The sequence below is a fragment of the Oncorhynchus clarkii genome, chromosome 10, assembly GCF_045791955.1.
Source record: "Oncorhynchus clarkii lewisi isolate Uvic-CL-2024 chromosome 10, UVic_Ocla_1.0, whole genome shotgun sequence".
Taxonomy (NCBI): domain Eukaryota; kingdom Metazoa; phylum Chordata; class Actinopteri; order Salmoniformes; family Salmonidae; genus Oncorhynchus; species Oncorhynchus clarkii.
Window position 1 is genome coordinate 49,292,509 of NC_092156.1, and position 27,944 is coordinate 49,320,452.

Sequence of the window (27,944 nt, forward strand, 5' to 3'; positions counted from 1 at the left end):
GTTCCGAACAACTGTGTGATCACGCTCTCCGTAGCCGATGTGAGTAAGACCTTTAAACAGGTCAACATACACAAGGCTGCGGGGCCAGACGGATTACCAGGACGTGTGCTCCAGACACGTGTTGACCAACTGGCAGGTGTCTTCACTGACATTTTCAACATGTCCCTGATTGAGTCTGTAATACCAACATGCTTCAAGCAGACCACCATAGTCCCTGTGCCCAAGAACACAAAGGCAACCTGACTACAGACCCGTAGCGCTCACGTCCGTAGCCATGAAGTGCTTTGAAAGGCTGGTGATGGCTCATATCAACACCATTATTCCAGATACCCTAGACCCACTCTAATTTGCATACCGCCCAAACACATCCACATATGATGCAATCTCTATTGCACTCCACACTGCCCTTTCCCACCTGGACAAAAGGAACACCTATGTGAGAATGCTGTTCATTGACTACAGCTCAGCGTTCAACACCATAGTACCCTCAAAGCTCATCACTAAGCTAAGGATCCTGGGACTAAACACCTCCCTCTGCAACTGGATCCTGGACTTCCTGACAGGCCACCCCCAGGTGGTGAGGGTAGGTAGAAACACATCTGCCACGCTAATCCTCAACACTGGAGCTCCCCAGGGGTGTGTGCTCAGTCCCCTCCTGTACTCCTAGACTTGGCACTCCGGTACCGCTTGCCATGCGGTAGCAGAGAGAACAGTCTATGACAATTTTTAGGGCCTTCCTCTGACACCACCTGGTGTAGAGGTCCTGGATGTCAGGCAGCTTTGCCCCAGTGATGTACTGGGCCGTACGCACTCCTTCGGGTGCGGAATTTGACTTTGGACACTGAAATTGTTTGTTTTTTGTGTTTGATAATAACATTCCGTTTTGGAAGTGAACGCAGTGGTGCGTTTGGTTGGCGGATCTGCACAGCTGTACTGAGACTGTGGTAGGCATGGCCGGTAGATCAGAGTACAGTGGCTTGCAAAAGTATTCACCCCTATTGGCATTTTTCCTATTTTGTTGCCTTACAACCTGGAATTAAAAGCCAGAAATCTTGTTTGTATGTGACTAAATACTTATTTTCCACCATAATTTGCAAATAAATTCATAAAAAATCCTACAATGTGATTTTCTGAATTTTTTTCTCTCATTTTGTTTGTCGTAGTTGAAGTGTACCGATGATGAAAATGACAGGCCTCTCTCATCTTTTTAAGTGGGAGAACTTGCACAGTTGGTGGCTGACTAAATACTTTTTTGCCCCACTGTACCCCGAAGAATTCTGGCTGTTCAGAGGGGGGTGGGGGGGTGCAACTCAACATTAGGAAAATGTTCCTTTTGGGCAGAGTTTCCACTCTCGCTTCACCTCTTCCTCTCTGCATCTATTCAAAACCCAGACATCTGCGAATGCCTTCTTGCTAAGCCATATATTCTTACAAATATTACTATTTTGAACAAATATTACTATTTTGAACAAGCTGGAGACAAGTTTTTCAAAAATGAAGGACGAGGACGGGAGGTTGATCGGCATCAAGTACAAAAAATGTCAACCGTATTTCAGTAGCTCAGAAGAATATATGAGGAAGAAACCGGAAAAGTTCAGGCTGATCCATACGTGGTGTTATTTTGGGTGGAGAGGAGGTTGGGGACTGTTGAGTTGGTGAAAGTAACTCGAGGTGGACTTGCAAGGATTTTTAATGTTTATTAAGTTCAGAGGGAGCGGGCGCTCCATACCACTCGCCTAGGGACAAGAACTGTGACTTGCTTTAATCTCTGGAGCAGGGCGCCTTTGAAAGGAGTGATAACTGGGGTGGTGTTAAGTGTTGAGAAGGACTAACTGAAATGGAAGATTCCCAGTGTCTGTGACGCCCGCCGTTTGGTGCGAAGCAGACCCGGTTGAGAGTGTGGTGAAACAGAGAAGACACTGTCTGTCCGGCTGAGTTTTGATACAGAGTTTTTAACAGACAAAGAGAAGTTAGGATGTGTCAGTTATCCTGTGAGAGCTTTTGTCCCGAGTTTTAAATGCCAAGCTTATGGTCATGCTGCAGCAGTGTGTAGGAGGGAGATTCATAGATGTGAGAAGTGTGCAGGAAGGCATGCGACAAAGCAATCTGTAGTATCCGTGAAAAGGGTTGTGTGTGTTAACTGTATTTTTATGTTTTTTATATTTTTTTATTTTCACCTTTAATTAACCAGGTAAGCCAGTTGAGAACAAGTTCTCATTTACAACTGCGACCTGGCCAATATAAAGCAAAGCAGTGCGACAAAGACAACAACACAAAGTTACACATGAAGAAACATACAGTCAGTAAAGTAACTGAGCTAAACGACTATTGCCCCGTAGCAATAGTCGTTCTCAGTCCTCTCCTGTACTCCCTGTTCACCCATGACTGAGTGGCCATGCACGCCTCCAATTCAATAATCAAGTTTGCAGACGACACTACAGTGGTAGGCTTGATTACCATAAACGACGAGACGGCCTACAGGGAGGAGGTGAGGGTCCTGGGAATGTGGTATCAGGAAAATAACCTCTCAAACGTCAAAAAGGAGATGATCGTGGACTTCAGGAAACAGCAGAGGGAGCACCCCCCTATCCTCATTGACGGGACAGTAGTGAAAAAGGTGGAAAGTTTTAAGTTCCTCTGCGAACACGTCACTGACAAACTGAAATGGTCCACCCACACAGACATCGTGATGAAGAAGGCGCAACAGCGTCTCTTCAACCTCAGGAGGCTGAAGAAATTTGGCTTGTCACCGAAAACACTCACAAACTTTTACAGATGCACAATCGAGAGCATCCTGTCGTATCACCGCCTAGTACGGAAACAGCTCTGCACACAACCCTAAGGCTCTCCAGAGGGTAGTGAGGTCTGCACAACGCATCACTGGGGGCAAATTTCTTGCCCTCCAGGACACCTACACCACCCGATGTCACAGGAAGGCCAAAAAGATAATCAAGGAAAACAACCACCAGAGCCACTGCATGTTCACCCTGCTATCATCCAGAAGGCGAGGTCAGTACAGGTGCATCAAAGCTGGGACCGAGAGACTGAAAAACAGCTTCCATCTCAAGGCCAGACTGTTAAACAGCCATCATTAACATTGTGTGGCTGCTGCCAACATACTGACTCAAATCTCTAGCCACTTTAATAATTAAAAATTGGATGTATCACTAGTCACTTTAAACAATGCCACTTTATATAATGTTACATACCCTACATTACTAATCTCATACTCTATACCATCTAAATCCAATAAAATGTATTGATAAAGCCCTTCTTACATCAGCTGATATTTCAAAGTGCTGGACAGAAACCCAGCCTAAAACCCCAAACACAAGCAATGCAGCTGTAGAAGCACAGTGGGTAGGAAAATCTCCCTAGAAAGCACCTAGGAAGAAACCTAGAGAGGAACCCGGCTCTGAGGGGTGGCCAGTCCTCTTCTGGCTGTGCCGGGTGGAGATGATAACAGAACATGGCCAAGATGTTCAAATGTTCATAGATGACCAGCAGGGTCAAATAATAATAATCACAGTGGTTGTAGATGGTGCAACAGGTCAGCACCTCAGGAATAAATGTCAGTTGGCTTTTCATAGCCGATCATTCAGAGTATCTCTACCGGTCCTGCTGTCTCTAGAGAGTTGAAAACAGCAGGTCTGGGACAGGTAGCACATCCGGTGAACAGGTCAGGGTTCCATAGCTGCAGGCAGAACAGTTCAAACTGGAGCAGCAGCACGGCCAGGTGGACTGGGGACAGCAAGGAGTCTACTGCATCTTGCCTATACCGCACGGCCATCGCTCATCCATATGTACATATTCTTATTAATTCCTTTACACTTGTGTGTATAAGGTAGTTGTTGCGAAATTGTTAGATGACTTGTTAGATATTACTGCACAGTCGGAACTAGAAGCACAAGCATTTTGCTACACGCACAACATCTGCTAACCATGTGTATGTAACCAATAAAAATGTGATTTTATAACACATTAGAAAAATCCATGTACAGTGTTTGCAAATGTAGAAGAGTAGATTGAGTTAAGGCAATAAATAGGCCATAGAGGTGAAATCATTTCAATTTAGCATTAACACTGGAGTGGTAGATGGGCAGATGATGATGTGCAAGTAGAGGTACTGGGGTGCAAAAGAGCAAGAGGGTAAGTAATAATATGGGGATGAGGTAGTTGGGTGTGCTATTTACAGATTGGCTGTGTACAGGTACAGTGATCGGTAAGCTGTTCTGACAGCTGATGCTTAAAGTTAGAGAGGGAGATATAAGACTCCAGCTTCAGTGATTTTTGCAATTCGATCCAGTCATTGTAGGGATACCCATGGTGCTGGAGATCAGAAGTGTCCGGTGAGAGAAAGGCAGGTTGAGGTTGCCAGGATCAGAGTAGTTCAAAAGGTATCATATGATGAGGCAGTGAAGAGAGTAGTAGAGGAAGATGGGTTCAGGGCGAGGGATCCTAAGAGGCTCCCTGTGAATAGGCAGAGGCCAATAGAGTGATAGCAATAACATGTGCTTCAGTAAGGTCGCCATGGTTATCAACTGTGCCTCAGAAATTGAACATAAATCACAGTAAATAGATGTTTTGGTGGCAGCTGCAGAGAAGTACTTGTGTGTACGAGATTTTACTGCAGAATAGTTACAAGATGTGTTGAACAATAGTGTCCCGTCCTCCCAGGGGTGCCAGCCTAGTGTAGAATCAGATAGGGACAAGTAGTGGAATAGTGGTGAGGTGTTAATGGTTTTAGGGTCTGTTGGTATGGCAATTTTTCTTCCTTTTCCCCTACCTTTTGTCACTTCCCTTTTTGTGTCACAAAGTGTAAAGAATTCACACTCCAGAACAGTAGGCGGAAACACAGGGCAAGAGAAGAGAAATAGATGATTTCAGTTGGTTGTGATCCGCCAATACAAATTTAAAGAAGAATATGTCCACGGCTATAACAATGGCCAGATATTTCGCCGGATATATAAATGTGAAGCATCCGTTTGGCGTTTCCACTCACTACCAAATTTGGTGAAGAGAGGAAGCTTGCAGTGGGAGAAGACGGTGCGGGATTAATTTTGACTGACTTTCTGCACATTTTCTCCTCGATTTAAATATGAGATCTCAATAGAGTTTTCTGTTTCCGAAACTAAAATCTGTAACAAACAGAGTGTACTAAACTATGTGAACTTTATCCTTTGCAACTTTTTCCAAAAATGCCGTTGTTTAGAAGGAGTGCAAGGGCGAATATAGTTATTGCACAAGTGCACTTCACAGAGTAGGTGGAAATATGCAAATAATGCTAGTACGCGCCAATAGGACCTCGCTATCTCGTGCTTTGCTCTGACCACCTCCTTGCTTGTTTTTACCTCCTTGCTTGTTCAGATTCATTTCTTCCCATAGGAAATGACAGGCTCTGGTATATCTTGGGTTGGTTAAACAATGTTTGGTATGCCTTCTTGCTCAGGCAGACGCCCGTAAATACGTACCCCGTCTGCGTCATTTCCGTTTGTACACTTTTTTTTTGGGGGGGGGGGGGTATTCCTTCTCGGATGTCCTGTAAATTATTGGATTGAGCCTGTAAAATAAACGGACCTAAACAAGAACAACGTGGAGAGAAAACAGCTTAGAAATACGCATTTATACTTTTTACAGTTTTGGTCATTTTAATTCAAAGAGCAAATAGCTTGCTACTGTTCTGCTGCGTACATACTAGAAGATTAGTGCACCCTGACTCAAACACGCCACTGCAGAAAACGGTCGAAACTCAGGTAACGTTACGCGTTAGCAAGCTACACTGCAGAGAAAAAAAGGGCAACGCTACGTTAGCTGAGATAGCCTTGTTTGTAACGTTGCAGGGTTGACAGGGGGAAAATGTAGACACCGATGAACCCTAATACCAGCCCATGGTGGGGAGTATTAATGGAAGTTAGCTACCATAACTGTTAGCTAGTTTAGCTAGCTAACGTAAAATGTTACATTAACAGTTAACTTGGAGTTTTCTGATGTTTATTTCTTCAATATTGGCTCAAGAGTCGCTAAATCGCCAAGTTGTTGCCAAGAAGGTCCATTTGTACCTTACGTTTTAGTTTCGGTTGCGGGTGGGAAAGTGACAGGTGGTGTTGTCAGTCCTCGTCCAAACATATTTGAAGCTGGTCTTGTCAGCTAACGCTAGCTACCTGCTATGATGAGAGTTCATAGCTAGTGCCGTGTGTGCTGCTTACCAAAAACAGGAATAGCCTATCTAACTTTACAGATATGTGTCAATACAACATTTAGACAGTTTATGCCATGCCGTTTCAATTTACTATTTAAATTTAGCAAGCTACAGATCAACCATCCGTTGATTGCCAACAAAACCGAGAAGTTCTTGATTGGAGCCATTGCGCTACAGTTAGCTAGCTAACGTTAACTGTTTAGCTGTAGCACGTTAACGTTAGTTACATCAAGTTTCAGCCTGATTTTTCCAGCATGTCTTGACTCAGCGTCTCAAGTCAGCCTGAAACTTGATGTAGCCTAGCTAACTAATTTGCCATCTTTATTAGTGTCGGACAGTGTTTATTTTAGCTATATGTTAAACAGCTGATTTGACGGTGTCTGCTAGCCAAGCTAACTGACCAATTCGAACTCTAATGCTCTCTGTACACCCATTGCAACACTTTCTCCCTCCCAGCCATGCTCGTGTGCTTACTGGTACCCTCTGGCACATTTCTTTGATCTATCTGTTTTTGCAGCACCAATAAAGTCTTGCCCCAGCGTCAAATATAAGCCATGCTTAATAAAAGTTGTCGTTTTTTGTCATTCATCCAGAAAGGTTAGGTGCCAGTAATAATTGTCTGGAAAATCATATTGGATGCAAAATGCTGTTAATCTCTGCTCATCTCTTCATACTCTGTGTAGGCTAGCCTATGTCTTACAAACTCATATAGACTAGCTGTCATTAATATTCCTCTCATGTTGTGGTTTGTTTGTCTAGGTGCTGGGTTATTGTAAACACTGACACCCTCCTGACAGTCCAAGTCACTCAGGCCCCCCTCCCTTAACCCCACCCGTTCCCCTCCCCTACCCCCTTCCACGACCATCCCACCCTTGACTATGAATGAGGTCAGCGTAGTCCGAGAAGGATGGCTCCACAAGAGAGGTGAGGACACACAATTTATTATTATTCACAGCTAATATAATCACTTTCAAAACAATTTCTGACAAAGCCAGGCAGAGAAACAACCATTCCAGGCTGTATGTAGTTGCTACTGAATGTACATTGTGGCTGACCTCAGACGAGGCTATATGAGAGTTTTCAGGGGGTGTATACTCAATCCCACTTGTCTCTCTGTGCAGGTGAGTACATTAAGACTTGGAGGCCGCGCTACTTCATCCTAAAGAGTGACGGCTCCTTCATCGGCTACAAAGAGAAGCCTGAGCTGTCCGTCCAGAGCTTGTCTCCGCTCAACAACTTCTCAGTGGGAGGTGAGGGTCCTTCAAAGGGAAAACTTTATTGTTGATGTCTTGTGCTCTTGCCTCCGGCAGTGTTTGTTATTTTGCTGGGTGTTTAGTGCCACCTCTGTACATAACATTTAAATTAAATGTTTGTGTTTTCAAGGCTAGATGTTGCTTTGGGGGTCTTCACACACTTCACAAATTTAAATGAGGTAAAAACACGGGATTGCGGCATTAAAACATTTGTAATGCTGTAATCCCCCCGTTTGTCCTAGAATGCCAGCTGATGAAGACAGAGCGGCCCAAGCCTAACACATTCGTTATCCGCTGCCTGCAGTGGACAACGGTCATCGAGAGGACCTTCCATGTAGAAAGCAATGCAGAGAGGTAAGGAGGGGATAGGGGCAACTATGAGGTGTAAGAATGGGCCAATGGAAGGGGTAGATAAGAGTGGGGAGGAGGGATAACATTCTACATAGAGGTGGAGGGAGGGATGGATATGTTTCTGTGTAAGTCATCGGCAAAAGTGATTCGAAGGAATTCTACAAGCTCACTAATGGTGTAGTAATTGCACATTATTTGGGTGTGTGTGTGTGTCAGAGAGGAGTGGATGCGTGCCATCCAGGCGGTGGCCAATGGGTTGAAGGTGCGAGAGGAGGAAGAGCCCATGGACCTGTTTGGCTCTCCCAGCGACAACAGCAGCATGGAGGAGATGGAGGTGGCCATGTCCAAGACCCGCTCCAAAGTGGTGAGTGTGTTTCTATGACATGATAGACAACATGTTCACTCAGATTATTCTTCCAATATGGTTGGGTGCTAAATCCTGGTTTGTTCCTACCAGTGGCGGTCAGTGACATTTTTAAGATGAGGGAGGATGATCAATTTTTTATGAGCATGGCCTTATTTCTATTACAGCATATTGGATGAATACATTCACCCAGCATATTCCATTCACCCAGCTCAATGTAACATCAATAGGTTTAGGCTACTACATGATACTAGAATGTTCCATATACATATCATGAGGTTGCTACAACCTAGCTTATGACTGAAAGTTTACAACGTATGTGCACAAGTTGAGAGAAAATATGTCTTCAAGGGTAGACAGTAACACATTCAATACCGCCTTGCACACTCTTGCCTGCATCTAGCGGCCTGTCAGGACATCCTGGATCCTGTTGCAGAGGGAGGTGTTTAGTCTCAGGGTCCTTAGCTTATTGATGAGCTTTGAAGGCACTATGGTGTTATGGAGGGCACTATGGTGTTTTATTTCTTTCATGACATTCCCAATGGGTCAGAAGTTTACATACACAATTAGTATTTGTTAGCATTGCCTTTAAATTCTTTAACTTTGGTCAAATTTTTTGGGTAGCCTTCCACAAGCTTCCCACAATATTCCTCCTGATAGAGCTGGTGTAACTGAGTCAGGTTTGTAAGCCTCCTTGCTCGCACAAGCTTTTTCAGTTATGCCCACACATTTTCTATGGGATTGAGGTCAGGGCTTTGTGATGGCCACTCCAATACCTTGACTATGATGTCCTTAAGCCATTTTGCCACAACTTTGGAAGTATGCTTAGGGTCATGGCCCATTTGCGACCAAGCTTTAACTTCCTGACTGATATTTTGAGATGTTGCTTCAATATATTCACATAATTATCCTCCCTCATGAAGCCATCTATTTTGTGAAGTGCACCAGTCCCTCTTGCAGCAAATAGTACGATCGTTGCAAACCGTAGTCTGACTTTTTTATGACGGTTTTGGAGCAGTGGCTTCTTCCTTGCTGAGCGGCCTTTCAGGTTATGTCGATATAGGACTTGTTTTACTGTGGATATCGATACTTTTATACCGTTTCCTCCAGCATATTTACAAGGTCCTTTGCTGCTGTTCTGGGATTGATTTGTACTTTTCTCACCAAAGTATGTTCATCTCTAGGACACAGAACGCGTCACCTTCCTGAGCGGTGTGACGGCTTCGTGGTCCCATATTGTTTATACTTGCGTACTATTGTTTGTGCAGATGAACGTGGTACCGTCAAGGATGATCCAGACTTGTGGAGGTCTACAATTTTTTTCTGAGGTCTTGGCTGATGTCTTTAGATTTTCCCATGATGTCAAGCAAAGAGGCACTGAGTTTGAAGGTAGGCCTTGAAATACATTCACAGGTACACCTCCAATTGACTCAAATGATGTCAATTAGCCTATCAGAAGCTTCTAAAGCCATGACATAATTTTCTGGAATTTTCCACGCTGTTTAAAGGCACAGTCTTTGGCACAGTCTTTGGCACAGTGTATGTAAACTTCTGACCCACTGGAATTGTGATACAGTGAAATAATCTTTCTGTAAACAATTGTTGGAAAAATTACTTGTCATGCACAGAGATGTCCTAACCGACTTGCCAAAACTATAGTTTGTTAACAAGAAATTTGTGGAGTGGTTGAAAAATGAGTTTTAATGACTCCAACCTAAGTGTATGTAAACTTCCGATCAACTGTAGGTGTTCCTTTTGTCCAGGTTGTATAGGGCAGTGTTGAGTGCAATAGAGATTGCATCATCTGTGGATCTGTTGGGGCGGTATGCAAACTTGAGGTTCTAGAGTTTCTGGGATGATGGTGTTGATGTGAGCATTGACCAGCCTTTCAAAGCACTTCATGGCTACAGACGTGAGTGCTACAGGTCGGTAGTCATTTAGTCAGGTTACCTTAGTGTTCTTGGGAACAGTGACTTTGGTGGTCTGCTTGAAACATGTTGGTATTACAGACTCAATCAGGGACTGGTTGAAAATGTCAGTGAATACATGCTTGGAGAACACGTCCTGGTAATTCGTCAGGCCCTGTGGCCTTGTGAATGATTAAGTCATCCGAAAAGCTGGTGCTCTCATGCATGTTTGTGTTACTTGCTTTGAAGCGAGCATAGAAGCAATTTAGCTCGTCTGGTCGGTTTGTGTCACTGGGTGGCTCGCGGCTGTGCTTCCCTTTGTAGTCTGTAATAGTTCACAAGGCCTGCGTCATCCAACGAGCATCGGAGCCGGTGTAGTACAATTCAATCTTAGTCCTGTATTGATGCTTTGCGTGTTTGATGGTTCGTTGGAGGGTATAGCGTGATTTCTTAAAAGCTTCCAGGTTAGAGTCCCGCTCCTTGAAAGCGGCAGCTCTACCCTTTAGCTCAGTATGGATGTTGCCTGTAATCCATGGCTTCTGGTCTGGGTATGTACGTACGGTCACTGTGGGGACGACGTCATTGAAGCACTTATTGATGAAGCCAGTGACTGATGTGGTTTGCTCCTCAATGCCATCGGAAGAATCTCAGAACATTTCCCAGTCTGTGCTAGCAAAACAGTCCTGTAGCTTAGCGTCTGCTACATCTGACCGCTTTCTTATTGACCAAGTTACTGGTGCGCCCTGCTTTAGTTTTTGCTTATAAACCGGAATCGGGAGGATATAATTATGGTCAGATTTGCCAAGTGGAGGGCGAGGAAGAGCTTAGTACGCGTCTCTCTGTGTGTGTGGAGTAAAGGTGGTCTAGAGTTTTTTTTTTTCTCTTCTGGTTGCACATTTAACATGCTGGTAGAGATTAGGTAGAACGGAAGTTTCCCTGCATTAAAGTCCCGGGCCACTAGGAGCGCCGCCTCTGGATGAGCATTTTCCTGTTTGCTAATGGCCGTATACAGCTCATTGAGTGCGGTCTTAGTGCATTTTCCTGTTTGCTAATGGTCTTTAGTGTATCAAAAATATAGGTGTAAACTCTCTTGGTAAATTGTGTGGTCTACGGCTTATCATGAGATACTCTACCTCAGGCGAGCAAAACCTTGAGACTTCCTTAGATTTTGTGCACCAGCTTTTGTTTACAAATATACATAGGCCGCTGCAGAAGACGCTGTACTATCCTGCCAAAAAAGCTTAACTTCTTGACCATACTTGAGACGCAGACGTCTCAAGTATGCCCCTGGAAATGCAAATGCGCTACGCTAAATGCTAAATGTACTCGTTACAACTCAATCTTTGATCAAAATTCACAAGCAGGGTATTGAATTAAAGCTACACTCGTTGTGAACCTAGCCAGCAAGTCAGATTTTTAAAATGCTTTTCGGCGAAAGCATCAGAAGCTATTATCTGATAGCATGCACCCCCCCAAAATGCCAGCACGACACGTAAACAACAGATTTTGCGGTAGCCGGCGCTACCCAAAACGCAGAAATAAAATATAAAACATTCATTACCTTTGACGAGCTTCTTTCTTGGCACTCCTATATGCCCCATAAACATCACTATTGGGTCTTTTTTTCGTTTAAATCGGTCCATATATACCCAAAATAGCTTTGTATGGAAGCTGTGTCATTCAGAAAAAATCATCGTTTTTAAACGCTGCGTAATTTTTTTAAATTAAAAAAGTCGACGATAAACTTTCACAAAACACTTCGAAATCCTTTTGTAATCCAACTTTAGGTATTAGTAAACGTTTATAATCTATCAAAATGATTACAGGGCGATGTCTTTTCAATAGGTCTTCACTTGCAAAACAATGGCTTCTAATGTCTTCATCAACTGCATCCGGGTGAAGACTGGGAAAATGGAGGTCAGATAGATGGATTTTCCAACAATTAATTCAATTGAAAATTAGGACAATGGCGCCATCGTGCGGAATTTGTATGAATTGCAGGCAGTTCGATATTAAATTCTGTTCTCTTTTAACAACTCGTGGAAGTGACTTATGGAAATTATTTTTAGCTTTCAGAGAGCAGTTTTTCTTGCGTTTTTCAATTAAACACACGATCTGTTATAGTCACAGCCGTGATTTAACCAGTTTTATAAACTTCAGTGTTTTCTATCCACACATACTAATCATATGCATATACTATATTCCTGGCATGAGTAGCAGGACGCTGAAAAGTTGCGCGATTTTTAACAGAATTTTCGAAAAAGGAGGGGGTAGAAGTAAGAGGTTTTAACCTGCCAGCTGTATGTTAATCATGTTGTCGTTCAGCCACGACTCTGTGAAACATAAGATATTACAGTTTTTAATGTCCTGTTGGTAGGATATACATGCTCGTAGTTTGTCTATTTTATTATCGATTGATTGTACGTTGGCTAATAGGACCGACGGTTAAGGTAGATTACCCTCTCTGCGACGAATCCTTACAAGGCACCCGGACCGTCGTCCACGATATGTCTTTTCCTCCTTCGAATGACGGTGAGGGCCCTGTCGAGCGTCCGAGGTAAATCCTTCCCGTCCGACTCTTTGAAGAATTCCTCCAGTATGAGGTGAGTAATCGCTGCCCTGATATCAAGAAGCTATTTTCGGTCATAAGACACGGTGGCAGAAACATTATGTACAAAATAAGTTACAAATAACTAAAAACAAAACATACACAATAGCACAATTGGTTATGGGATCGTAAAACAGCAGCCATCTCCTTCGGTGCCATTTATTATCCGTATTATATTAGCTTACGTCATAGTTAGTCAACATAGCTACCAGAACTAAAGCGTTAGTAAACTTGCTACAATCATGCAGTACCGTCATCAAGCAGTTTAGCAGTTACATCAGCAGGCCCCGGTGGCAATAAATTCATAAAACCAAAAGCTTACCTTAACTTGAAAGAGTTCCAGTGTTGGATAGTCAGCTAGCTAACATAGCATGCTTCTGTTTGATCCTGGTGTTTGAGTAGGCTAAAATGGCTAGCTGCATTTGCTAGCTAAGTCAGTGACAAAAACATCTCTCCTTTGTGTCAACTACTCACCACATTTTATGAACTGCAGGGCTAGCTAGCAGTAGTTTCTGCTTTTAGTACTGGATCCATCCTCTGATCTTTTGATTGAGTGGACATGTCAGTTCATGCTGCAAGAGCTCTTATAGACTTCTAAACTTGAAATATGAATATCCTTGTTCATGGTATGGAGGGAGAGAGGGGAATGCAGAACGTTTATGTTCTGTCTGAACATCTTATTGTTAGACATCAGGTATCCTATGGAAAGGAGAAGGCCCACAGTCTGGTTTCTACCCCAAAAGTGAATGGTTATCTGTAGGATGAATGTATATGTTGGAGTCAATTAAGTTTGGATATGAGCCAGGGGCTTGGAATGTTACCGAGTAAGGGAAAGGCCAACACATGGTTGCGGTCACGGATAAGGATGGAGAGCTGTGGATTAGTGAGGAATGGGTGCCGAGGTCAGGTCACATTAAGGGAGAAGGAACCGTTTATTACCAACATTATTTTCCTGCCTAGCAATAAAGGTGTAATGTTTAGCGAAGAGGAAGAGACTTTACCTAAAGTGTGGTGTGTGTGTGTATATATACAATTGTGCTGGTGGGAACATGTCTTTGTCTCTTCAGCTGTCTGACCCATTGGGTGAATAAACTTGGTTTTATAGTTATAGTTTATAAACTTGAACTTTTTATTGTTGTCTGTTAGGTTCTAAATAGACAAGAGTAAAAACTAACAGCCGCCTAGGTTTTAGGATTGAAGCAAATGTACCCCGGGGAGGATGGAAACTAGCTGTCCTCCGGCTACACCATGGTTCTTCCCTACAGAGTGCTGTTGAGGCTCCTGTAGACCTTCATTGCAAAACAATAATTATTTGGTGACCTGTGAATATACACTGCTCAAAAAAATAAAGGGAACACTTAAACAACACAATGTAACTCCAAGTCAATCACACTTCTGTGAAATCAAACTGTCCACTTAGGAAGCAACACTGATTGACAATAAATTTCACATGCTGTTGTGCAAATGGAATAGACAACAGGTGGAAATTATAGGCAATTAGCAAGACACCCCCAATAAAGGAGTGGTTCTGCAGGTGGTGACCACAGACCACTTCTCAGTTCCTATGCTTCCTGGCTGATGTTTTGGTCACTTTTGAATGCTGGCGGTGCTTTCACTCTAGTGGTAGCATGAGACGGAGTGTACAACCCACACAAGTGGCTCAGGTAGTGCAGCTCATCCAGGATGGCACATCAATGCGAGCTGTGGCAAGAAGGCAACAACCCAACAGCAGGACCGCTACCTCCGCCTTTGCAAGGAGGAGCAGGAGGAGCACTGCCAGAGCCCTGCAAAATGACCTCCAGCAGTCCACAAATGTGCATGTCTGCTCAAACGGTCAGAAACAGACTCCATGAGGGCCCGACGTCCACCGGTGGGGGTTGTGCTTACAACCCAACACCGTGCAGGACGTTTGGCATTTGCCAGAGAACACCAAGATTGGCAAATTCGCCACTGGTGCCCTGTGCTCTTCACAGATGAAAGCAGGTTCACACTGAGCACATGTGACAGACGTGACAGTCTGGAGACGCCGTGGAGAACGTTCTGCTGCCTGCAACGTCCTCCAGCACGACCGGTTTGGCGGGGGTCAGTCATGGGGTAGGGTGGCATTTCTTTGGGGGGCCGCACAGCCCTCCATGTGCTCGCCAGAGGTAGCCTGACTGCCATTAGGTACCGAGATGAGATCCCCTTGTGAGACCATATGCTGGTGCGGTTGGCCCTGGGTTCCTCCTAATGCAAGACAATGCTTGACCTCATGTGGCTGGAGTGTGTCAGTAGTTCCTGCAAGAGGAAGGCATTGATGCTATGAACTGGCCCGCCCGTTCCCCAGACCTGAATCCAATTGAGCACATCTGGGACATCATGTCTCGCTGTCTCGGATGCTTTAGTCCAGGTCTGGGAGGAGATCCCTCAGGAGACCATCCGCCACCTCATCAGGAGCATGCCCAGGCGTTGTAGGGAGGTCATACAGGCACGTGGAGACCACACACACTACTGAGCCTCATTTTGACTTATTTTAAGGACATTACATCAAAGTTGGATCAGCCTGTAGTGTGGTTTTCCACTTTAATTTTGAGTGTGACTCCAAATCCAGACCTCCATGGGTTGATAAATTTGATTTCCGTTGGTAATTTTTGTGTGATTTTGTTGTCAGCACATTCAACTATGTAAAGAAAAAAGTATTTAATAAGAATGTCATTAATTCAGATCTAGGATGTGTTATTTTAGTGTTCCCTTTATTTTTTTGAGTAGTGTAATTTAGTATAGTTTGTTCATATGCTAGCTGGGGCCCCCCGACCTCCATGTGGCCCCCAACCAATTGTAGTTTTTAAATAAATTATTGGGGTGGATGAATCGACCTGTTCTGAATATTGGGTAAGGACATACCCCCCATCCCATGTGGCAATTTTGTCTATGGTGTGAATGATCTGTTGTTAAGTATCATAGTTCATCATCAATGTGTTTGGCTGGGCTGGGTTACATAAGATGGTTGAATTTTCAACCCTGTATCTGTGTTGTCAGACGATGAGTGACTTTGACTATCTGAAGCTGCTGGGGAAAGGCACATTTGGCAAGGTTATCCTGGTGAAGGAGAAAGCCACGGGGATGCACTACGCCATGAAGATCCTGCGCAAGGAGGTCATCATCGCTAAGGTAAAGAAATAGGCCTAACCTATACCACTTTACAGTGGTGAAGACTACTGGCCATCAATTTATTGGGAAATTACGATCCTTTGGTATTAGGCCTAATCTAGTTAGTCCGATTGTCCTGTATATGGCATTTTTAGGTGGTGAGTGTTATATTTAAGCAATAAGGCCGGAGGGGGTGTGGTATGTGGCCAATATACCACAGCTAAGGGCTGTTCTTATGCGCAACGTAGAGTGCTAGGACACAGCCCTTAACTGTGGTATATTGGCCATATACCACAAACCCCCTAGGTGCCTTATTGCTATCATAAACTGGTTACCAATGTAATTAGAGCAGTAAAAATAAATGTTATGGTATACGGTTTGATGTACTTTGAGTGTGACTCCAAATCCAGACCTCCATAGGTTGATAAATTTGATTTCCATTGATCATTTTTGTGTGATTTTGTTGTCGGCACATTCAACTATGTAAAGAAAAAAGTATTTAATAAGAATGTCATTCATTCAGATCTAGGATGTGTTATTCAGGGCTCGAACCACCCAGTTTATAATTAGTTATAAGCTAAGGGTCTAAGTACTGTGTTTTGGTGTTTATTGTTGCTGTGAAAGGCTGGCCCTCTGATCTGATTTGTGTAAATGTGTGTCCAGGATGAGGTTGCGCACACGGTTACAGAGAGCAGAGTGTTACAGAACACCCGTCATCCCTTCCTCACAGTGAGTGTTCTGTGTTACTGTCAACCTATTACGTGTGCTGGTCCAAAACAGAACACCCACACATGCTGTTTATTTATAGGAGGGCTTGCGGGATGGGAAATTGATCAATTGTCTCATTCCACTCTTCCAGACACTGAAATACGCTTTCCAGACTCATGACCGATTATGTTTTGTGATGGAATACGCCAACGGAGGAGAGGTGGGTGTCCCAATGACACACACACACACACACACACACACACACACACAAACAAACATGAATGTGTCATTACAGTTTTATCAATTGTTTGAACACTGATTGAAACGTATCCATATGGCCAAAATATATATATATATTTTTTTTCTACATAAGTTTGTCATTTCACATTGTTTTCATGCTAAATGCTAAACACTTTTTTTGCAGAACATTTGACACAAATCTCCATTACAAGAGAGAAAAAACTAGGAATTAAGAAACACTGATCTGGTGAAATTACCATTTGATGACGAATGATACCATTCTGATGGATTCAGATAGAACACATGTCACCAAACAAAGGTGTTAGTTTGTTTTATAAAATACCTTTTCTCATTGACAATTTAGATGTTAATCTAGGGAGGATGGTAACTGACTCTATAGCCACTCCTATCTGTCATGTCTTTAATATGAGCATAGTGGAAAGTGCTTGCCCTCAGGCCTAGAGGGAAGCAGAAGTCATTCCGCTACCCAAGACTGGTAAAGCGGGCTTTACTAGTTATAATAGCAAACCTATCAACTTGCTGACAGCTCTTAGCAAACATTTAGAAAAATTGTTTCACCAAATGCAATGCGATCTCGCTGTAAACAAATTAACAAGACTATCAGCAAGCTTAGAGAAGGGCACACATGTACTGGACTGACACAAATGACTGATGATTGGTTGAAAGAAATAAATTGATAAAGAGATTGTGGGAGCTGTACTGTTACATTTCAGTGCAGCATTTGATATCCAACCTATAACATATTGTGGATTCAGAGCTATCTATCAAATAGAACTGTGTGTTTTCTTTTAATGGAATCTTCTATAATGTCAAACATGTTAAATCTGGTGTATGGCAGGGAAGCTCTCTAGGCCCTCTTTCTATTTTTACCAATGACCTGCTGCCACTGGAATAAAACAGAATGTGTGTCCATGTATGCTGATAATTCAACCACATGCGTTCACACAGATAGTGTGAAAGGTATTTTAAGTTTTGGTGGTGTTAGTGCATTTAGCAAGAGAAATGTTTAGTTTTGGCAAACACTTGCAGTTTAGTGGCTGTTGCAGAAATCGTGTTCAAGCAATCAAGGACATTTTTTTATATTAAAGCATCTCAAATGAATAATTTCACCTTTTTACACTCTCTTGCTGTATTTTTCCCTACAGCTCTTCTTCCACCTGTCTCGGGATCGCGTGTTCACGGAAGACCGGGCCCGTTTCTATGGCGCTGAGATTGTATCTGCATTGGAGTACCTCCACTCTCGTGATGTGGTATACAGGGACCTGAAGGTAAGCACTATCTGTGTTGATTTTGTCCTGCTCTTTGCTCCCTTCATACATCAAAGGATTTTGTTTTTTGAAATTGTAATAATAATCATGCCTTGTGTAAATTCTCAAGACGTTTACAAAAAGTACCATTTGACCATTCTCACAGTTGTTGGTGTGACATGTGAAGCACAACTTTTTAAAATCAATTGACACCTGAAAATGGGATGACCTGAATGGCTGATTCCGTTTGCTAGCTAGCCATCAAGATCATCAAATAAGTCGGTGTTCTCTCAGGATGCAGACTGATTTAACTTACTCAACTGTAACCTTTGATAGTGACATCACCAGGCACTCTGTTCTAATGTCTCATCCATCCTGGTGTCTTTTCTCAGCTGGAGAATCTAATGCTGGACAATGACGGACATGTTAAAATCACCGACTTTGGGCTATGTAAGGAAGGTATCACGGATGGCGCCACCATGAAGACCTTCTGTGGCACCCCAGAGTACCTTGCACCGGAGGTGAGGGCACGGTGCTGGGCATGGCTAGTGCAACATTGTTATTCTTAAAAATAAATAACACCTAATTTACATAAGTATTCATACCCTTTGCTATGAGACTCAAAATTGAGCTCAGGTGCTTCCGGTTTCATTGATCATCCTTGAGATATTTCTAAAACTTGCTTCAACAAAGTGCTGAGTAAAGGGTCTGAATACTTATGTATATGTAATTTTTCAGTTTTTATTTTTAATAAATTAGCTAACATTTCTAAACCAATTTTTGCTTTTTCATTATGGAAATAGATTGATGAAAAATATTTAATCAGTTTTAGATTAAAACAAAATGTAAATAAAAACTCAAGGTGTCTTGAGTACAAAACAATTTAGGCAACCGGGATCTTGATTTGTCTATTTATTTAACTTGGCAAGTCAGTTAAGAACAAATTATTATTTAAAATGACGGCCTAGGAACAGTGGGTTAACTGGCTTTTTCAGGGGCAGAAGGACAGTTTTTTTTTTTTTACCTTGTTAGCTTTGGATTTGATCTAGCAACCTTTCGGTTACTGGCCCAATGCGCTAACCTCTAGGCTACCTGCCGCCCCTATACAGTATATCGCCCAAGCCTAACTGGGCGTGTAGACTTATGTTCCAGCCCTACTCTAAATCAACTGCTCAACAGGACCTTGCTATGCTGACTCAGTTGTGTTTGAGCAGTGCTGGATAAAAAGACTGCACACCCAGTGGCCTAGCTCTCCAGATGGAGATTTGATCAAATCAAATTTATTTATATAGCCCTTCGTACATCAGCTGATATCTCAAAGTGCTGTACAGAAACCCAGCCTAAACCCCCAAACAGCAAGCAATGCAGGTGTAGAAGCACAGTGGCTAGGAAAAACTCCCTAGAAAGGCCAAAACCTAGGAAGAAACCTAGAGAGGAACCAGGCTATGTGGGGTGGCCAGTCCTCTTCTGGCTGTGCCGGGTGGAGATTATAACAAAACATGGTCAAGATGTTCAAATGTTCATAAATGACCAGCATGGTCGAATAATAATAAGGCAGAATAGTTGAAACTGGAGCAGCAGCACAGTCAGGTGGACTGGGGACAGCAAGGAGTCATCATGTCAGGTATTCCTGGGGCATGGTCCTAGGGCTCAGGTCCTCCGAGAGAGAGAAAGAAAGAGAGAATTAGAGCGAGCATATGTGGGATGGCCAGTCCTCTTCTGGCTGTGCCGGGTGGAGATTATAACAGAACATGGCCAAGATGTTCAAATGTTCATAAATGACCAGCATGGTCGAATAATAATAAGGCAGAACAGTTGAAACTGGAGCAGCAGCACAGCCAGGTGGACTGGGGACAGCAAGGAGTCATCATGTCAGGTAGTCCTGGGGCATGGTCCTAGGGCTCAGGTCCTCCGAGAGAGAGAAAGAGAGAAGGAGAGAATTAGAGAACGCACACTTAGATTCACACAGGACACTGAATAGGACAGGAGAAGTACTCCAGATATAACAAACTGACCCTAGCCCCCCGACACATAAACTACTGCAGCATAAATACTGGAGGCTGAGACAGGAGGGGTCAGGAGACACTGTGGCCCACTCCGAGGACACCCCCGGACAGGGCCAAACAGGAAGGATATATCCCCACCCACTTTGCCAAAGCACAGCCCCCACACCACTAGAGGGATATCTTCAACCACCAACTTACCATCCTGAGACAAGGCTGAGTATAGCCCACAAAGACCTCCGCCACGGCACAACCCAAGGGGGGGTGTGGGGGGGGGGCGCCAACCCAGACAGGATGACCACATCCTGTCCACTAATTTGATCACGTGTTTTATACAGTAACAGTGCTGTATATTTGACTTAAGGCATTTTTTCACAGTTATGGTATTGAGTATAATTATACAAAGCTGGTATTGGTATCGAAGCTACATTCCTGAACACTTTGTTTGTCATCTAGCTAGTTTGTAATGAATTATCTCGTAGGGGTATCCTAAACAAATGCACATGGACAAACTCATGCTTCATCCATCTATAGCCTAGCCACTATGCTACTAAACTCAGCAAAAAAAGAAACGTCCCTTTTTCAGAACCCTGTCTTTTAAAGATAATTTTGTAAAAATCCAAATAACTTCATAGATCTTCATTGAACAGGGTTTAAACACTATTTCCCATGCTTGTTCAATGAGCCATAAACAATTAATGAACATGCACCTGTGGAACGGTAGTTAAGACACGAACAGCTTACAGGCGGAAGGCAATTAAGGTCAGTTATGAAAATTTAGGACACTAAAGAGGCCTTTCTACCGACTCTGAAAAACACCAAAAGACAGATGCCCAGGGTCCCTGCTCATCTGCGTGAACGTGCCTCAGGCATGCTGCAAGGAGGCATGAGGACTGCAGATGTGGCCAGGGCAATAAATTGCAATGTCTGTACTGTGAGACGCCTAAGACAGCGTTACAGGGAGACAGGACAGACAGCTGATCGTCCTCGCAGTGGCAGACCACGTGTAACAACACCTGCACAGGATCGGTACATCTGAACATCACACCCGCGGGCAGGTACAGGATGGCATCAACAACTGCCCGAGTTACACCAGGAACACACAATCCCTCCATCAGTGCTCAGACTGTCCACAATAGGCTGAGAGGCTGGACTGAGGGCTGTTGTAAGGTAGATCCTCACCAGACATCACCGGCAACAACGTCACAAACCCACCGTCGCTGGACCAGACAGGACTGGCAAAAGTGCTCTTCACCGACGAGTCGCGGTTTTGTCTCACCAGGAGTGATGATCGGATTTGCGTTTATCGTCGAAGGAATGAGCCTTACACTGAGGCCTGTACTCTGGAGCGGGATCGTGGTGGAGTGTCCATCATGGTCTGGCATAGCATCATCGGACTGAGCTTGTTGTCATTGCAGGCAATCTCAACACTGTGCATTACAGGGAAGACGTCCTCCTCCCTCATGTGGTGCTCATCCTGACATGACCCTCCAACATGACAATGCCACCAGCCATACTGCTCGTTCTGTGCGTGATTTCTTGCAAGACAGGAATGTCAAGTGTTCTGCCATGGCCAGCGAAGAGCCCGGATCTCATCCCATTGAGCATGTCTGGGACCTGTTGGATCGGAGGGTGAGTGCTAGGGCCATTCCCCCCAGAAATGTCCGGGAACTTGCAGGTGCCTTGATGGAAGAGTTGAGTAACATCTCACAGCAAGAACTAGTCAATCTGGTGCAGTCCATGAGGAGTGGAATGCACTGCAGTACTTAATGCAGTTGGTGGCCACACCAGATACTGACTGTTACTTTTGATTTTGGCCCCCCGTTTGTTCAGGGACACATTATTCCATTTATGTTAGTCACATGTCTGTGGAACTTGTTCAGTTTGTCTCAGTCGTTTAATCTTATGTTCATACAAATATTTACACATGTTAAGTTTCCTGAAAATAATCGCAGTTGACAAGAGGACGTTTCTTTTTTTTTGTATAGTTTCCATCCTTTAGCCTACAGGAGAATGCTCATTGCTAAAATAACACACCTGCCTGATAATATGAACCCTGTAGTCTATAGCCTTTTTAGAGCCAGCCCTAAACTTATTTTTGCTAACATGGGCTCATTTCTGGAAAGGAATATTAGCAATTGTGTGTTGTGCAGACCTCAAAATTGGTATTAAATTGTATTCCAAGTGGCATTAAAAAGGTCTTAAAGTTTAAAATTCTACTTCATGGAACCTGCAGATATCCTGCTTAAGATTGGTTCTCTTATCTACTGATTCTCCATTGTTTAAAAAAAAGTTAATCTTAACGCAGTGAGTATTTAGATTGGAGGTATCCCACTCAATGCTAATGTCATCAATCGCCTATGGAACAGTTATATTTGAAGGCCCCCATAAAGTGACTAAGACCGTTTTTTTCCCCCTACCTCCCTGCACGTCAAGGTGCTGGAGGACAATGACTACGGTCGCGCTGTGGATTGGTGGGGCTTGGGCGTGGTCATGTACGAGATGATGTGCGGTCGGCTGCCCTTCTACAACCAGGACCATGAGCGGCTGTTTGAGCTCATCCTCATGGAGGAGATCCGCTTCCCCCGGAACCTGGCCCCCGAGGGCAAGGCGCTGCTCGCAGGCCTGCTCAAAAAGGACCCCAAGCAGAGGTACGTTGTGGTGGGGTTGGGATATGGTTATGTGTGACTGTTTGACTGGCCTGCTCAGGGAGGACACCATTTGTGTTAGGCTGGGTGTCTGCTCAAGAAAGGTGTGTGTGCTCATTGATTGCAGGCCTGCCCACACAGCCCCTAATGTAGTAGAAAATACTGGTGCGAATCGAGCTGGGTTCTCTGATATTCTGTTGTTTATTGACAGGTTAGGGGGAGGACCAGATGATGCCAAAGATGTGATGTCCCACAAGTTCTTCACCTCCATCAACTGGCAGGATGTGGTAGATAGGAAGGTGAGTGAATATAGGCTGATAGATTAGTGGTACTGAATCAGTCAAATGGTGGCATTCCAGGTCATTTTGTTTGCACTTGTTTGACATCAACTGCTGAATGACTGATTCCCAAATGACCTTGCATCATCAATAAGTAAATGAATTAGCCTTGTCTGAGCTAGAACGCCCCATAGGGCAGGAGACGATCACTTGTTTCTGTAGCGTGAGGCAGCTTGATGTAAAAGTACCCCTCGTGCACCCCCTGGACAGGGTGCTAGTATTTTTCAGGGCCTAAAGCAAATTATTTTCCTTAATGCTGAGTGCTAAGCAGAGGATCCTGAGTCCTTTTCCTTGATGATTGGAATATGTTCAGAGAGACTGACGATACCATCAACAAGCTAACCACCTCCGTCGCCAGCTTCATAAGGAAATGCATCGGCAATAGTTGTCCCAACAGTGAAGGTTCGCTGCTTCCCCCAATCAAAAGCCCTGGATAACACAGAGGTTGGCGCTGAACTAAAGGACAGGGCTACTGCACACAGGGCCATCACAGACAACTGCTGAGGACAGGAATAAGTACAAGAACTCCTGCTACGACCTCCGCAGAGTCATCAAACGAGCAACGGGACCATGTAAGAATAAAGTGGAACTATAATACACAGGCTCCGACCCTGTCGCCTGTGGGAGGGGCTACAGTCCATTACGGATTACAAAGGAAGACCCAGCCGTGATCTGCCCAACTATGCCTCTCTACCAGATGAACTCAACCCATTTTATGCACACTTCGACAATAACACCACCATACCGTACGTGAAGGCCACCACTGGGTGATCTCTCTCTCTCTGAGGCCGATGTGAGTAGGGTCTTTAATCAGGTAAACACTTGCGGGGCCTGACGGTATTCCAGGGCATGTTCTCAGAGATCAGATCAGATTGCAGGCATATTCTCTTTGTCGGAGTCTGTAATCCACATGTTTTAAGATGACCGTCATTCCTGTTCCCAAGAACTCTAAGGCTTCATGCCACAATGACTACCACCCTGTAGCACTCACATCTGTAATCATGAAGTGCTTTGAAAGGCTGGTTATGGCACACATCAACTCCATCATCCCAGACGCCCTAGACCCAATCTAATTTGCATACTGCCATAACAGACAACGCAATCTCAATTGCATGTCACACTGCCCTCACCCACCTATACTGAACAAAAATATGAACTCAACATGTAAAGTGTTGGTTCCATGTTTTATGAGCTGAAATAAAATATCTCTCTAAAATGTTGCACCCTTTTTTTGACTGTTAGTGAGCATTTTTCCTTTGCCAAGATAATCCATCCACTTGACAGGTGTGGCATATCAATAAGCTGGTAAAACGTGATAATTACACAGGTGCACCTTGTGCTGGGACAATAAAAGGCCACTCTAAAATGGGCAGTTTTGTCTCAATGCCACAGATGTCTTGTGAATGTGACATTAAAACTTGAAACTAGTGCCAAGCAGAGAGGCATGAGGTCCCATTTTCAGAGTCTTTGGTATGACTCAACCTATCAATCTCCAGGCGGACACTTTAACCATAAGGCCACAGAGTTGGTTGCATCATAGATCGTTATTATTTGTAGATGGCAGTCAATCAGAATTTACCAACAACGCATCACACATTTGATGCTCTCGAACTCAGCCAATATCAATATGTTTTACAAGTCATCTGAGATGGCAGAGGAAAGGTTGGTACTGTGATTGCTGTGATGTCTACTTCTGGACCATTTAACCAATCTCTGCTCTCTACCTCAGCTGACTCCGCCCTTCAAGCCTCAGGTGACGTCGGAGACCGACACCCGCTACTTTGACGATGAGTTCACGGCACAGACCATCACAGTCACACCTCCAGACAAGTGTGAGTTTGTGTGTGTTTATGTGTGCATGTGAGTTTGCAAGTGTTTTTATTAGTGTGTAACTAGATTTTCATCCAATTGGCGATAGATGTTTACGCAAGTATTCTAAAATGTACATAAAAACAAAAGGAGCATCAAGCTCATCACTGTGCACTATCACCACCCTGTGAAGTTCAGAACTTATTTTATCTATAGCCTAAAATAGGGCATGCTTTCCTGAGTCGTACTGGGTGGACCACACACCAAATCATTGACTCCCAAGTTTGTTTTGATATGGATATTTGAGCATAAAGGCATTTCCACTGCCATTTCTTGCATTATTAATTTTGCTGACACAAAAAGATGCAGGAAATTGCCAGGGACATCACGATACTTAGGTGCCGATATGTATTGTGATTCTCATGATTCTATACGCATTGCGATTCGATGTTCCAAACATATTGCTCTAATAAAAAAACATTGCACATGCGAAAACAAGTTTTTTTTTTTTTTTTTTTTTTTTTTTTTTTCAGTCAGGTAAATAAGTGCTGAAAACAAAATGTCTTTCTATTTAAAAAGATTGAGAACACGCTATGAATGAAACATGCTTTTTGGTGCAGGTACAGCCAACTAGCTATATTGTCTTTACAATATATCGTCAAAAAAAGTATCCCGATATGTAACTATAGATATTTTTTCCCCCCCTATCAATATTGTTTAGCGTATTTAGTTTTGGTGACGTTTTTTTTTGTTGCTGTTTCATCACGTCTGTCGTGACATTTTATTTATCCGACATACTTTACTCGCATAAAAAGGTTGGATGGAAACCTGATTTGTGCCACTTTATGCCACCAGCAGGGACGACGTTACGGCGCTGACACTGTTTTCTCTGTTTTCCAGATGACAATCTGGACTGTGAGGACCCCAACCAGCCAGCGCACTTCCCCCAGTTCTCTTACTCCGCCAGCATACGAGAGTGACAGTCTCCACCATACACACACTGGAGAGACCCATACCGCATCAGCTCACACACTCGCGTCCACACTTGTAAAAAAAAAAAAGACTGCAGTCTTGAGACACCACAGGCTGATGGATCTCTGGTTACAGCGGGGATCTAAGTGCCTAGGCTTGCAGCCATCTTGTCTTCTCAAACTTCGCCTACACTATGGTCATGCACAAATGCAGCCTGTGAACTGCACAGGACTTCAGTACCTCATGTCGTCAGCAGCAGCAGTAGCACATCAGCCATGCACAGGGAGGACTAGAACCTATAGGTGGCGCTATAGGACACTACTGCTCCTCAGATTTGAGGCACTGATTTCTCATTTCTTTCTTCTCTCGCTCTTTCTCCCCTTGCCCCTCTCACACTAACCCAGTAACTCACACAGCTGGGTAGAAGAGAAAAAAAAGTCACAAGTGATTATTTTCAAAAATGAGAAAAAAAATATTACACCCCCCAACCGATTGTTACAGTTGATAAGGAGTCATATTTCAGATTTATTCAAGTGGTCTTTTTCTGGAACTAGCTGTTACCAATAGTGTTGAAGTGGTTCTACTGGGGGGGGGGTGTACATTTGTGGTGGTGGTAACAATTAAGATGTTTCTCCCTCAATGTGTTTGACTATGCTTGGAGAAAAAGCGATACAAAATTGAATGTCTGCATTTCGTGTGTGTGTGTCAGAGTGCGGTCGTGTTTGTGTGAGCTAGCTGATTGACGTAAATTGCCTGGTGAGTATAAGTAGATTAATTTGCCACGTCACACTACACGGATGTTTCCGACACTCAAGAACCTACTCTGGAATATGAGAAGATGCAGGACAGAGTACTACCATTTTAACTGTAATCAAATGAAATGAACTAGTATTATGTTCTTGTTTCTGACTGCTCATTGTGAATAGAACAGCAAGTGCTACAGAGAAAAGGAATGGGATTTAGGGAATCACTGTACATATACAGGGAATCACTGTACAAGGTGTATATGTACATTTTGTAAAACCCTGTTTTTAATTAAGGACTGGTCTCAACACCTCTGCTCTGAGACACACCAGCCATATGATTTACAAGGGTCGACGAGCAGTGGGGCTGCGGTTACACAGGCAGCCCAATTGATATCTTATGACCAATCACAGATCTTTTTCAGAGCTGATCTAATTGGTCAAAAGACCAATTAGTGAAAAGATCAGAATTGTTCTACCTGTGTAAACGCAGCCTTATATACTTAAGCAGACCTCCTTTTACTCTAATTATAAGATTTGTATGTTTTATTGTTATCTTGTTGCTTCGTGCAAGTATTTTTTTTTTTCAATTGTCATAAACATCTGCTGTACTATCAGAAATGGCCACACAGGTATTGATGAGTGGATCAGTGAAGGGTTGCCGTTCTGGTCACAACACCAGGTGTGTGTTGAATGTAATCACGCCTGCTCCTCGTTGCCTGGTCTCACTGCTGACGGTTGCTGGTCGAGACGAGGAGATTCAGGTTGTTCTCAAATGTTCTGTTAGTCATGTGAGCCTTGTGTCCATTGTGTGCCATTTTGAAATCATTTCTGAGAGGAACTTTTCTCTATTCCACCGTGCTGTTTCCCTGACCCCTTTGAAGAAATTACTACTCTCGTTTAAGAAAACCATTCATAAATGTCTAAATGAAAGTCTGTTTCCCCTGACTTATTTCAATTAAAGGATCTCATTGTATGTATTTTTTTGTTTTATACCGTGTGTGTGAGACACCTGTATGCATGTCACACCTGTCTGTTCAGGCTTGCATGTGTATTGTATAACCCCTCCTCCCACACACACGTAACATACTCACTTGGCGGGAACTGTAACAAGGCTCAGATAGCGAGGATCACTTCATGGCACAGACTGCTCAGCCCCTCACACGTCCAGACCGTGCATTCCCCATGGTCGCCAACCCACTTCTGATTATTTGAATCAGCTGTGTAGAGCTACTGCAAAAAACAAAACGTGGCCCCAGGAGCGATTTTTGCGAACCTGCTCTAGGCCTGCCTTCTCGATGGTCAATTGTGTAAATTGTTACAACGGGTAAAGGATCCTGTTTAAGTTATTTAGTCTACGCAAAATTAAAACAAAATCTATCACTACTGTCAACATAATTTCTT

The 27,944-nt window shown here is 43.6% G+C and overlaps 1 protein-coding gene across 1 annotated transcript; it reads left to right on the forward strand.

Moving 5' to 3' along the window:
• Positions 1-5,016: 5,016 nt before the first annotated feature.
• On the forward strand, positions 5,017-27,516 carry LOC139418706 (RAC-beta serine/threonine-protein kinase-like). The gene is made up of 14 exons (XM_071168358.1): positions 5,017-5,753; positions 6,959-7,123; positions 7,321-7,449; positions 7,695-7,806; positions 8,020-8,167; positions 15,701-15,832; positions 16,475-16,540; positions 16,671-16,739; positions 17,926-18,048; positions 18,420-18,548; positions 22,467-22,681; positions 22,890-22,977; positions 24,746-24,848; positions 25,726-27,516. The coding sequence occupies exons 2-14, from the start codon at positions 7,078-7,080 to the stop codon at positions 25,803-25,805; spliced, it is 1,440 nt and encodes a 479-aa protein (XP_071024459.1). The 5' UTR covers positions 5,017-5,753; positions 6,959-7,077; the 3' UTR covers positions 25,806-27,516.
• Positions 27,517-27,944: the final 428 nt, after the last annotated feature.